The following is a 13,437-nucleotide window of genomic DNA, read 5'->3' on the forward strand; positions in this document are numbered from 1 at the left end:
AGTCAGGTTTAGGAAAGAATAATCCTGTACTTCTCCAGCATGACATCCCTCTGCCTCTCATCTAACCAACCCTGCCTTTGCTTAAATGTCACCTTTCCAGAGACTGCTGGCACCTGAGAGTTTCCTGCAGTCCCTTCCCCCCCAATCCCCAGAAGGAGCTGTCCCTTTTGGGGATAGTTTTATCTCCCTTGAAGGAGAGTTATTTACTGAAGTAAACAAGCAGTATAATTGGGGGGAATTAAAGTAATTAGAAAAATTCCTTATTAATCACCCAAGGGTTTGTTGTAACACAAGGAAGGCTATTTCTTTCATTATAAATTATTCATTTAAAGCTGATGGATCCCGTAAAAGCAGTTCACACGCTTTTAAAAGAGTTAAAATGAAGTTTCTTATGATTGTTCTACTAGCTAAAAGGCTCTTACCACATCTGTCTGGTTTTAACTTAAGCTTCATGCAAAAACTGGCAACCATTTAGGCATGCAGCCATGAATATTTTTTTTTAACATAGTTTGTTCTGTTTTAGCATTTAAACAGGCACTTGGAATAAACAAAGTACTGGTTAAACATGATTTTGTTTTAGATGTTACTGGTCCATCAATGGCTATTAGCCAGAATGGACAGGGATGGTGTCCATAGCCTCTGTTTGCCAGAAGCTGGGAATGAGTGACGGGATGGATCACTTGATGATTACCTGTTCTGTTCATTCCCTCTGGGGCACTTGGCAATTGGCCACTGTCGGAAGACCGGATATTGGGCTAGATGGATGTTTGGTCTGACCCAGTCTGGCCGTTCTTATGTTCTTGAAAGCAACAGGCTTAGTGGCCTTTACTTGAACCAGATCTACTACAGACCAATGGATAGGGCCCTACCAAATTCAGTCCATTTTGGTCAATTTCATGGTCATAGGATTTTTAAAGTAGTAAATTTCATGATTTTGGCTATTTAAATTTGAAATTTCACGGTGATGTAATTGTAGGGGTCCTGACTCAAAAAGGAGTTGTGGGAGGGTCACCGGGTTATTGTGTGTAGTTCTTGGGCTATTCCAGTCCTGGCCCTACTGGAGCAGAGAACGCTGCGTAGACTGAATTACATGATGGTTTTATGATGTATAGAAATAAGATCATTAAACTTATTGTCACTAATGTCTTAGAGCAGAGGGTTCTCGACCTTTTTCTTTCTGAGGCCCCCCCAAGACGCTATAAAAACTCCACGGCCCACCTGTGCCACAACAACTGGTTTTCTGCATATAAAAGCCAGGGCTGGTGTTAAGGGGTAGCAAGCAGGACAATTGCCTGGGGCCCCATGCCGCAGGGGCCCCCGTGCAGCTAAGTTGCTCAGGCTTCGGCTTCAGCCCCGGGTGGCAGGGCTCGGGGACCATGTGGTGGGGCTTCAGCTCTCTGCCCTGAGCCCCAGCGAGTCTAATGCTGGCCCTGCTTGGAGGACCACCTGAAACCTGCTCACGCCCCCCCCAGGGGGCCCCGGGCACTTAGTTGAGAACCACTGTCTTAGGGAATTAAAAGCTAGGTTGGCTGCCCTAGGTTGGGTAGGTTAGTAGCATCATGTTAGCTTAAAAACATTCTGAACATGTTGGTTCTGAAGCCCCTTGGTTGGAGAGATGGAGAGAAACTCAGTGTATTGGGCCACGTGGCCCATGCCTGTCTCCCCCTTCACCTCCATCCCAAAAGCCACATTGTAAAATTGAATGTATCATTTCAATGAAGTTTTATAGTCTGTAAAACTAATAGGTGACCCTTACTGGTCCTTGACAACTAATGGACCAACTGAAAGTGGGTGTGGTTGAAAATAAATAAATAAATTAATTGAGATATCCTATCTCCTAGAACTGGAAGGGACCTTGAAAGGTCATTGAGTCCAGCCCCCTGCCTTCACTAGCAGGACCAAGTACTGATTTTGCCCCAGATCCCTAAGTTGCCCCCTCAAGGATTGAGCTCACAACCCTGGGTTTAGCAGGCCAATGCTCAAACCACTGAGCGATCCCTCCCCCTGCAATGGTAGACATCCTGATTGCAGAGAGTGCTACCATTGCACGGAAATGAAGGCCAATTCCAACACATCTGGCCTCTGGAGGAAGTCAGGTGGTGGCATATTATTTTTCAGTGAATCATGTGCTGGACTCATAGTCCAGAGGCATGATTCTTCTCTTTATCCATAGGCCAGGCATAACATGGGTAGCAGCATACAGATGTCTCCTACACTGTTCCACTGAATTGGGGGGATCCCTTGTATGGGAGTCAGATTAATTTCCAAAATAAAATTTCTAGTTGAAAAATCTGTTGAAACCAGCCCTTTTCCTCAATAAGGTTTGGTGCTGATTAATTGGATTTCTGAGCTTCTACTTAGAAAGCTTACAACTTCAAACACCTAAACAGAGCGAGGGTGGGGTTATAATGTACAAGCAAATGACCACTGGGAGGAATGGCGCAGTGTGGCACTGATGAAGCATTATACTGAAGGCAAGTGCTGTGATGAAGTGTAGGGAGAGGGGGTCTTTTATAACTGAGTTGTAGGCTATGTCCACATTAGATAGTTGTATTCAAAAAATTCCCATCGGAGCTACCTACTTCAGCTGCACAGGTGGGAATTCTGATGTAAAATTCCTTAGTGTCAGAGCACCAAGGATTTTATAGACATTAATCAACAGCCTGAATGACACTTGTACATGTTTTGGAGGCAGTGCAGAGCAGGAAGCCTGGGTGTCGTATGCAATTATCCATCCATCCATCCTACCTAAAATGGGTCATGCCTCATTTTGCACTGGCTAAAGCTTCCATGTGCCCTGCAAGAGAAGCCCCCAAGTAGAGTGTGGTGCTATAGACCAATCTGGAGTTGGTAAAGACATGGATAGCCATGGTTTCGTCTGCATCAGAGAAGGAAAGGATGACATCTTGTGGCCAAGAAAAGATGGTTGTGGCCCAATTGTGCTAGGTGCTGTACAAACACACAGAAAAGGACAATCCCTTGCCCCAAAGAGTTTCATCTTGCTCCAGTCTAACAGACATTAGCTGATGAGATGAACAGGTAAGTAGGGGTAGGGGTTTCGGGGACATACGGTCATAAGAATAGGACGTGTGCAATCCTTAGTCAATTGGGTGGTAATCACAGCTCCCCACCTATTCCTCGTATATAACACAGGCCACAGAATTTCACTCCGTACCTGCTCTGAGCTCAGTAACTTGTGGTTGATCTACAGCATAATCTTTTAGAAAAACATCCAAGCTGGATTTAAAGAATCCAACTGATGGAGTATGGACCACATCCCTTGGTAAGTGGGTTCTGAACCCTGCCAGATGCTAGAAGAGCAGGGCAGTTGCTGCCCTCGCTGAAACAGAGAGGTAGGCCCAGATCCGCAAAGGGACTTATTCAGTGTGATGCTGAGTATTGCTGTGCCTTTTAGGTGCCTAGAAAATCACAGGAACAGCCCTGCAATCCACAGAGCCTGAGTCAGCCGCCCAGACTCCTATACAGTGACAGGGGAGAGAGCGACACCTTAGACTGTGAGCCACAAGCCAGCATGTTATACAGGGAGCTTGCCTAAGCTAGCCAACAGGAGATGCTGACCAGGAGGGGATGTGCTAAGCCATGCCCCCTCTCAGAGATAGGTACGAAGCTAGAAGGCAGTCCTTAGCCTATGGCTAGGGTATTCATCCAGGGTGTGGGAAACCCCTTCCTTCTGAGGGGGAGAAGGAATTCGAATAGGGCTTTTCCACCGCTCAGGTGAGCGTCCTAGCTGCCAGGCAATGGGATATTTTGATGTGAGGCTTCCTCAATCCCTTCTATTGAAATTGTTCCCCTTTAATGAAAATTTGAATAATTAAATATTAATTGGGGCTGAGAAAGAGTTCGAATGACTCTATGGTCTAGCAGTTAGAGCACTCACCTGAGGGGGGCCACAGCCTGTTCAAATTCCTTCTCCCTCTCAGGAGGAGGGGGGACTTGAACCAGGGGTCTCCCACCTACGAGGTGAGTACATTAGGCTAAAGGTTAGAAAGGAGCTCCTTCTTGTTTTGTGTGAGCTCACCTGAGGTAGCTTCTGGGCACACCTACCAGACTGGGTCCCTGCATATGACTTAGGTGGCAAAATGCCTATCTTTCCCGCTTTGTGAATCGCACTGGGGCTTATGCAGGAGATAGCCGTCTGGGCAATTAGCGCGAAGCAGGAGTGCACATGCCCAGAGCCAGAAACATGAGCGTCTAGGGCCCTTTTGCTGCAAAAACGTAGGTACTGAGAGAGTTTAGGTGCTTACAGGTTTAGGGCGAAAGCCAAGCAGGAGTTTTGTGGCTCCCAGTGGTGCCTAATAGGACTTAGGAATCTAAGTACCTTTGTGGATCACACCCATAGAGCTAAGTAACCTTAGTATAGAACGAAAGTGCAGCTTGTAGTATCCCTCACTCTTCCCCCAGGGGCTCCACACGTTGAACAAGCGATAGGAAGAGACTGAACCCTAAGAAGCTCCACAATTGAGGAAAAGCAGCATGTGGAAGAGGAGCAATATCCTAAACCTCTTCAAAGGAACGAGCAAAACCATACTGAAGTGACTGCAATCCATCCCACTACATGACTCAAGGTTGCTGGTGTAACGAAATAGCTTTATAAAGAGGTTATTGGACCCTGCTGGAGTTGGCCTGCTTATTTGATACTATTCTCTCTCGCTGATTTTAACTGTACAAATGAAGTTTACTTCTATAACTGAATGTTAACTCCAAACGTCCCTAATATTCCTCTAAACTGTGGTGATTAGTTGTAATAATGTGGATGGCTTGAGAAACATAAGTACTATAGAAGTCTCTTTTTAAAAAAGAACTTTCAAAATAGTTTTTAGCGATCCCTGTCGCTGTTTATGTCCCCATGCTGCATATCTTGGTGGGAGGTGAAATTTTGCTGCGACTTCCTCAGATTGGATCTCCTGCTGCGAAATAGGTTAAAGCACAGGAAATGCAGTTTACGAGAAAAGGCAGACATTTTCAAAGTGATTTGCAGAGCAAGTTCCCCCCTCCCCTCCCCTCCTCAACTTAAATTAACAATTTTAAAATAAAATGTTAGAAATTTCTTTACAGTGCTGCAGGTCTCTGTCTTTTCTTGTGCCCTCAAATGGGATCTCTCATTCCCTCAGTCCTACTCTATATCATCAGATTTGCCAAACTGGCAGAGATTCCTGTTCGACTGTACATTTTTCTTTACTCTGTTTGCAGGAAAACAAAGTCTGACTTCAGTGACTGAGTCTCCTCTGACATGCAGACATACTGACTAGAATACCTTTTCCATTACACTATAGTTTTGGAAGGCAAAGCTTTTATCCAAAGCACCAGCAACTTCCTTTCCTGTCCTTAATCCACGCCTGCCTCCACTTGGACAGGCATGGCCACTTCCTTTCTGAACAACTTCTCTCCCCCCCCCCCCATTTGTTTGCTTTTCAGAAAGTTGATTCAGCCTTAAAGCAAAGTGAGTTGCTATGCCTTTCAGTGGCACTTTACATTCTCTCTGATGGTGCTCCCAGGCTTTGGAAGAGAAGGGAATAAGAACAAACGACAAGGTAATCCACCACAGTAACCAGACTAAGTCCTTTTAATGTGGGAGTTTAGCAAGAGGCAATTGCAAGAACAAGCCCCTGGCTTTAAAAGTGCAAGGAAAGACTACAGTTAACATAAAGTCACTTTTAGTTTTCTTCGACCGCGCAGCCTGCTTTTTATGTGCAATATCCATATTTAATCAGAAGCTTGTCAAAAAGATTTAAGAAACGGCAAAGCGGGGTGGAGGCATTCTTGTTTTCTGATGTCTTTTTCTCAATTCCTCAGAGGCGCAATGATTGGGAGGTTGGGGATGTTCTGTGTATGAACCCTTCCCTACAGGCCCCTTTGCTCCTCACGGGGAGGGAGTCATTCCCTGGGGAAGAGGAGACTGTCTTTGCAAACAAGGTCCCTTGTTGCTCAGGAAGAGGGAGGAATTCCCTCTGGGTGGAGATGGAGAGGAATTTTCCCTTCACGCCACAGGGAGTTAAGAGGAAAGCAGGGAAAGTGGATTCATGCTGATCATCCTTATGCATCAGCTCCGTTTCCTCCCTCTGCGCCTGGTCTGTTGCTGCCAGTGCTCATTGAAAGCACCCTCTTGGCTGGGGGAGTAAGACAGCCTAGGTTACCCTTACCCCTGAGTGTTAAGCACATCAGCCACCCGGTCTGCCCCCCCCACCTCGCCCCCAGCAGCAGCCGCCTTGCAGTTCATTGGAGGGTGAAACAACCTGGGTGGGTATAAATCTCCACCAATCCCCTCCCTTCTGCACTAATCCAATTCTGCTGACCCCCAGCGCCAAGCCCTCCCCATGCACGCGGGTCCCCTTCCTCCCTGCATGCACAGACACCCCCATCCCAGACACTAGCTCCTTCACTGGGGGCAGGCTCTAACCTCTCACCCCACCGAACCCCTCCTCCATGATCTAGCCCCTCCCCTCCACACTTGACCCCACTTCTCCTATCAGGTGCCCTGGCCCCCCCATGCACACTCCTCTCCACCTGCACAAACCCCTACCCCCCCTCAACCCCATGCACTGGCCCCTCCCAGCCCCCCATTAGCCCCTCCCCCTTCCTGCATTCACCCCCACCCCAGGCACTAGCCCCGCCCAGCGCTGACCTCCCCTCCCCCCTCCCAGCACTGACCTCCCCTCCCCCCCACAGCCGTGCAAATCTCGCGAGAGAACACGCGCTTTCACTAGTGTGTCTTTGCACCAATCGATCCCTATCGGGCCGGGCCGAGTCGGACCAGGGGGCGGACCCGGCCGCACCGACACCCGCCCCACCCCCACTAATCGCCGACTAGTCGGGCTGACCGTGCAGGGAGGGGGGTGCCCCGGATTCTCGTGCCCCCACCTGCGGCACATCGGAGCCGCCCCCCCCTTCCCCGGGGCCTTTGTCCTCCGAGGCCGTCGCCACCCCCCTCCCCGGTCCTCACGCACCTTAGCCGGGAAGGGAGCCTACGCGAGGCCGGGGATCTGCGGCCTCCCCCGGCGAGGGGCTCTCCCCGCTTCCCCCCCACGCCCGGAGCCGCCGAGCTCGCGTGGAGCCCGCTGCCCACAGCGGCGGGGCGCCTGGCTCAGGAGAGGCCGCGGAGCCGCCCCGGGCCTCCCCCTCCCGCCCGGGTGGCCGCAGCAGGTTCCCCCCGCCCTCCTCCTGCCCCCGGCGGCGGCGGGATCCGAGCGGGGCCCGGGGAGCTGCTGGGCCGGGCCGGAGGGGAGAGGAGCGGCGGGGGAGCAGCGCCAGGTGAGAGCCGCGGCGGGCTGAGCCCGGGGGAGCGGGGCGGCTGGAGGGGCCCGGCCCGGAGCGCGGCCCCTGCCCCGGGGGGCCGGGGTCAGCGTGGCCTGCGGGCGGGCGGGGAGCGGCCTGGGCCCCGGCGGTTGCTGGGATGGGGGAGCGGGGCCCGGCCCGGGGGTCCCTGGCCCCGCTGTCGGGGGGTGACGGGGGTAAGCGCGAGGCCAAAGGGCGGGCCGGGGCCGGGCACGGCCTGCGGATCCCCGGCCTGGCAGTTGAGGTGGTGGCTGCCTCGGGTGAGAGGGAGGCCGGGAGGTGCCGGAGCCGCCGCAGCAGCTGGGACCTGATGGGGGGGAGGCTAAAATCATCCTTGTAAAAACATGGTCCCTGGTGTCAGGCAGGGCCCCCCGGCTCCTGGGAGACACCGAGAGTCTGGGCTGCCCGCAGGTCTCCCCCAGGGGCATCCCCGAGCCCTGGGTGGCTGATAAACCCATGGGGCCAAACCCCTAGAATCCCCAGTACCCCTATATCCCAGCCCATGGTCACTCCAGGGCTGGGACCCCCTGTCCACACGGTCCCCAGGCCACTCCACACCCTTATTTCAGATGATTGAAGGATCTGCATGTTCGTGGGCTGGCTTCCCTGTCATCCCACTTCTCCCATCTCTAGCTTTTCTAATTTCCAAATGAAAAGAAACCAGTGACAGCTTCGTTAAATGGAGACCGGAGGATTTTATTAATCAGACGTCTCAATTTGTTAGGGGGTTTTATGGCTTGTTCAGGGTCTGAGTTTGTGCATGTACATGCCCCCCATGGATTCGCTCAGCACCTTGGAACTTAGATTTGCAGCATTTAGAGGAAATGAGATGTATGGGGACAAAATGGACAGTAAATAGAAGGAACAATTGTACGGTGGCTTTTCTAGAGGGCACTTGCTGCCCTTCAAGAACTTTCCATGAAGCATATGATCTTTATACAGCAAATCTGTATTCTCTCATTTTTTTCTGTCTTTAGCTCATGTGGAGAAATGAAACTGGAACAGATATTTCTGGAACTTACCAACTTGCTCAAAATGCAGTTGGCAAGATGTGAATCACAGTTCTAATAAATTCTGCAATTCCTCCTTTTTTTTTTCAATTAACTCTCAAATTGTACGTTTCAGGAATTAACCCAAGTTACCCAAGGATGCGTTTTTTTAAACCTTTCATATAATGGCACCAATTTTAATCGATCACCTGGAAGTACCTAGAAGCATCCAGCTGTATGGGAGGAACTTGCGTGCTAGAAATATCTGGTACATTGCCCAATAAAGGGCGATGTTTAAAAAAGTGTCAATCTCTCCCTCCCATCCCTTTCCTGGAAGAACCCAGGTTTTGTGTCTGAGGTGGTTGTCACAAAAGCAAAAAGGTAGTTGTGTGGCGTTTGGGATTATCTAGTGCTTCAGGGAGTGGCAGAAATAGAGAATTGTGGGGGTTGAAGGGTGTTTTAGCCCTACAATAGTCAGAAAACTCTAAAGACTTCAGCCATTAATCCCCCTCCCCCTTCTCTGTTTCTTCTGCAACAAATTTAACAAAATACCTAATGGGAGAGGGTGGAATCATAGTTAGCAATAGAACTGGGGTTATTCAAATTAAGAAATTTCCAATAGCTGGTAATAGTGTCAAAAGATGGAACTCTCCAGAATAGGCCCTTATTAAAATAATAACAACTTAGTGGCAAGTCGCATTTTACTGCATGACCATTTTGAATCTATATTGCATGACAGAAATTATTTGTATACAGTCACTTGGTACTACAACTATTTTTGAGCATCATCAGTGCCACAGGAAATACGTTCTTTCCCTTTTCCTTGCATTGCGTAATATGGCATATTTTTCTCATATAGCAGCAGAAATGATGGAAGAGTTGCATAGCCTGGACCCACGACGGCAGGAACTGTTGGAGGCCAGGTTCACTGGAGTAGGTGTTGCCAAAGTGAGTAAAAGTACCTGTGATAGCAGGCATGAATCTTGACCTATCTTGCACACCACATTTAAAAAAAAAAAAACAAAAAAAACCCAAAACATAAGTAGTGCTGTTTCACTAAGGGAAAATTGTTTGATAGTTTTGTTTTGTCCACTAACTTATTTTAAAGCGTGTGTAAAGAGGAATGTACAATACTGAAAATAGTATGAGGCATTTGCCTCTGTGTGCATAGACACCACAGTTTGTGTGAATTTGTTTTGTAATGAAGAGTTAGTTTTTAAGATTTGCTCAGTTTTTTTCAGTATAAAAAAGGCCATGCACCACACCATCACTTCATTTGGCAGAGGTGGTGTAGCCCACCGCTTTCCTATCTCAAAAGGCTTGTGTGGGAACCAAATATGAGTAACTTAGGTGACAACCTTATGATGAACTTGCATGTAACCAGGGTTAAGGCCATCAGGAACTTGTCCATTCAGGTTTCCTCTGAGAACAACTGAACTTGTGTGAGCTCAGTTATATTCAACTAAACTTTGCTTATTCAGAGATAAGTTTGCATACTCTTGAGTTCACAACCTGCTAGCAAAATCCTCCCCTTCTCTTAATGTATGACTTTGTACCTGATCAGAAGTTGCATTTCTTGATTCAGGCATTCAGTAATAAGTTGTGTAACTCCCATCCTTTTGTTTGAAATACCACTATTGGGTTTGATCTCCATATGTTTGTGTGTGTAGTGTTATAGCTCCTGTAGTAGCGTCTCTTCATTTCTCCCACCATTCTAGTTCTTAAGATGACAGTGGAACAATGATAACATTCCAGTGTGCACACTTTAAGCACACTGAGTTTCAGACCATATCAAGCTAGAAAGGAAATCTAACTAGAAAACCTGTTGCTATAAAAAGTTCATCCACCTGTTGGAATCGTATTGGGAAGAGGGAACTTGGTAGCTGATTTACCTTTCTCTTATGAAGAGTACAAAATAAATACATCAAAGCTTGGAATGGTTCTATTCCAGTTTATATTTTATTTCTGAACTAATTTGTGCAGCAGTTGTATTATGAAGCCCTGGAAGCAGATCAGTAAGTAAACAGTCTGCAACTTAAAAGAAGCTTACTAAGGCCTGGTCCAAACTTAAAAGTTTTACTGTTACAACTTTCAATTAGGTATGTGGTGTGTTTTTTTTGTTTGTTTGTTTTTTAACTGAAATAGTAATATAGGTAAAAACCCCAATGGGATGCAGTTTTTCTGGTATGAAGATGACTTGTGCAGGTATAATTATTCCCCTTCTTGCGTGGAGCGAGCTATACTGATATAATTGTGCCCATGCTTGAACGGTGGTGGTGTTGAACCTCTTTAACTATACAAGTATAATTAAAGCTGTACAAATTTCTAGTGTAGACACCCTTAGATTGTAGGCTTCTTGAGGGCAGGACCCCAGTCTCTTTATATTATACAGTGCCTTAATACATTGAGGAGAGTTAATTTAGGAAGCCGCTTCTTATAAAGAAATAACTTTAAGCAGATCTAGGAAACCAAACATACAAAACTGCATGAGGTTATACAATTGGGAGAAAAATGCCCTTCCACTGTTCAGGTTAATATTGAAAGCTACCTTGCTAATTCTTATGCCGTTGACCATAACTTGATCTACCTAAAGAGAACAACAGTTTCTCATTATTTCTCCGGCTTTACAGCAGAGGCAGAACGTAAAGTAGTAAACGTTGTCTAGTATAAAATATGGTACAGTACCACAATCTGTGGGTGTAATGTTAATCCCAGATACTATATGCTCTACTGGGCCTATGCTTTTTCAGAATCTCGGCCCATCACACTCTGCACTGGCATCTATATCTCAGTGTTTCAAAGTGAGCATGTTTGGAAACCCATGATATGGTTTTTAATAGAGTGAAGGAAGATTTTAGCTCTCTCCAGTTGGGTGTGGAAGGAAAGCCACTTCAAATGAGTTAGTGCCATCTAGTGGGATTGGCACTGGCCTCTTGGGATGGAAGGTATTCTGTTGCTGTTTGTTGCATAAAAGGAAGAAAGTAAATATCGTCTCAGATGCTTTCCTATCTGGTGAGCAGGCCAGGCAGCTGTAACATTGAATTTCCTGCCTTTTATTTATTTGGCGTACTGCTTGGTATTTATTCATAAACAAAAGGCACAAATCAGGCCTGTGCAAAATAAACAAATGCTAGTTTGTATTCTTGCTACTAATTACAGCATATATAGTTTTTTAACTTTTGTTCACTTGCAAACCTGGGAAAATAACACTGTTTTTAAGAGCGTTTCTACCTGAAAACCAGTGTGGACTCGCCCTGAGTTTCTTCAGCCTCAGAAATTAAAGAACGTGCCCTTTTAGAAACTCTTGAAATAACCGAAATCACAGGTCCAAGAAAGCAGTGTTTCTAGGCAGTTGATGGAACTCCATCTACGTGAAACAACCATGTAGCTAGACATCTTCAAAGCAGTGGTGACTTGTTGGACACCTAGCATTGCCATACAGTTTAAGTGTATTCCTTTACCAAATTCATGCCTATGTTGATTCAGGAAGGTCTTGCTTTGTGAATTCCTGACATGAGCTGGTACTTGGTTACTTATTTAATAGCTCAGGTTTCATTTAGCAAATGAACAGTAAAGTTCAATTGTGAAGCATACTTCTGTCTAAACCTCTGTTTCCCACTTTGTCTTCAACACTGACTGACCCAAGCGGTAGTTTGAATTCCTGTGGATAACGTTTAGTTTTGTGTCTCTTCTCTTCTGCGTCACCTTCCTCTGTCTCACTGCTGGTAAAATAAAAAGTGGGATAGTTTCAAAGGATTTGTACCATTTCAAGGTATTTGTACCAGATACGAAGAGGGCTAGCTAGTTGGGGGTGGGAAAGTGCACATACATTCCTGCCTCCATCATTCAGGCTACATCGGGATGGATCATTACGGTAAAATACCTGTCATCCCCTAGCCTGCTATTGGGAACCAATGTCCACAAGTTAAACTTGTCCTGGTTTGCTTTGCTGCAGCTGTGCTGATTCACTCAGTTAGAATTTTTTTTTCTAAATTTAAAAATAAATCTGCAATACTTCAAGATGGCACTGACCTTCTTTATTTGGCTATAGTAATTATCTAGATCCAAATGTGTACACTAAAACTCAAGAAGCATTGGTCACTACTGTCTTTGAATTTGCATGTAGGATACAATAAAGAGGGACATGGAAACAAATACAGCCTGAATAGTGTTTGTGCTGCAGGATATCTAGATCCAAAAAAAAGTATATTTTTTCCATAAAAACAACAATATTTTGCAACCTGTTTTTGCTTTATGAACCCCGTGTCTATCCAGGATTGCGTATCCTTTATCACCAAAATAAGCTTAGCAATTAGACCTCTGTTTTAGCTGTAAATTTACCAAGTAGAGGACAAAGTTGAGTGACTGCATTTTTTCCTAGGGGGAAATAATGCTATCCCAAAAAGTTATCTACCATGTAATCAATGCAAACATTCATAGAGCAGTAGAGTAGGAGTTCTGAGTTATGTAAATAGATTCATCAGCTAGCAAAGGAAGTGCCCAGAGTACTTTTTTCTCCTTTTTATCCTGAAGATTTGATATTTCAAATCCATCAAGATAATTAAATAACCATATATAGCAGCTAAAGCACAGAAATGGAAGTCAGATCTGGGTTCTACTTCAGCTTTGTCACTGACTCAGTGTGACCTTTAGGTAAGTCACTTGACCTCTTTCTGCCTCAATTTCCCCATGTATAAGGGAGGTAGTGATTAATTAATCAGTGCTTGTAAAGCACTCTGAAATTTGTGGATGGAAGCTGCCATAGAAGTATGCAAAGCATTAGCATGTGTCTGTGCTACGGAGACTATACTGAGGTTTTTCTGTCAGTGTAGGAACACCAGCTTCTCGAACAACATTAGCTCAGTTGATGGAAGCACTCTTCTGTTGACATAGCTGCATGTACATCAGTGGTTCTCAACCCGCAACCCAATCAGCACACACCTGCTGCCCATGTGACATCCTCAGAGCCATACAGGTCGTATACATATTGTTTGGATGTGGCCTGCATAACATACACAGAACTGCATATGCGGCCCACGGTGGTAAATAGGTTGAGAACCACTGGTCTAGGCTAAGGGTTATGTCAGCATAACTATGTCAGTCAGGGATGTGATTTTATCACACCCTCACCAATGTAGCTATGCTGATAGAACTT

The 13,437-nt window shown here is 46.3% G+C and overlaps 1 protein-coding gene and 1 long non-coding RNA gene across 6 annotated transcripts in view; one reads left to right on the top strand and one right to left on the bottom strand.

The window, feature by feature from the left end:
• Positions 1-5,566: 5,566 nt before the first annotated feature.
• On the bottom strand, positions 5,567-7,123 carry LOC117869197. The gene is made up of 2 exons (XR_004643785.1): positions 6,966-7,123; positions 5,567-6,128 (listed from the first exon to the last, which is right to left on the bottom strand). It is a non-coding gene; the product is annotated as an uncharacterized LOC117869197 (long non-coding RNA).
• Positions 6,823-13,437, top strand: part of TLK2 (tousled like kinase 2) — a 55,869-nt gene continuing 49,254 nt past the window's right edge. For 3 of the 5 annotated variants that reach the window (XM_034755813.1, XM_034755812.1, XM_034755815.1), the window contains exon 1: positions 9,142-9,230. In XM_034755813.1, coding sequence (XP_034611704.1) covers positions 9,150-9,230 — 81 coding nt within the window. In that variant the 5' untranslated portion in view covers positions 9,142-9,149. Of the gene's footprint in view, positions 7,270-9,141; positions 9,231-13,437 lie in introns of those variants that run through there. The other 2 variants (XM_034755814.1, XM_034755811.1) reach the window with 2 other exon arrangements.

Source organism: Trachemys scripta, chromosome 23 (assembly GCF_013100865.1).
Source record: "Trachemys scripta elegans isolate TJP31775 chromosome 23, CAS_Tse_1.0, whole genome shotgun sequence".
Lineage (NCBI taxonomy): Eukaryota > Metazoa > Chordata > Testudines > Emydidae > Trachemys > Trachemys scripta.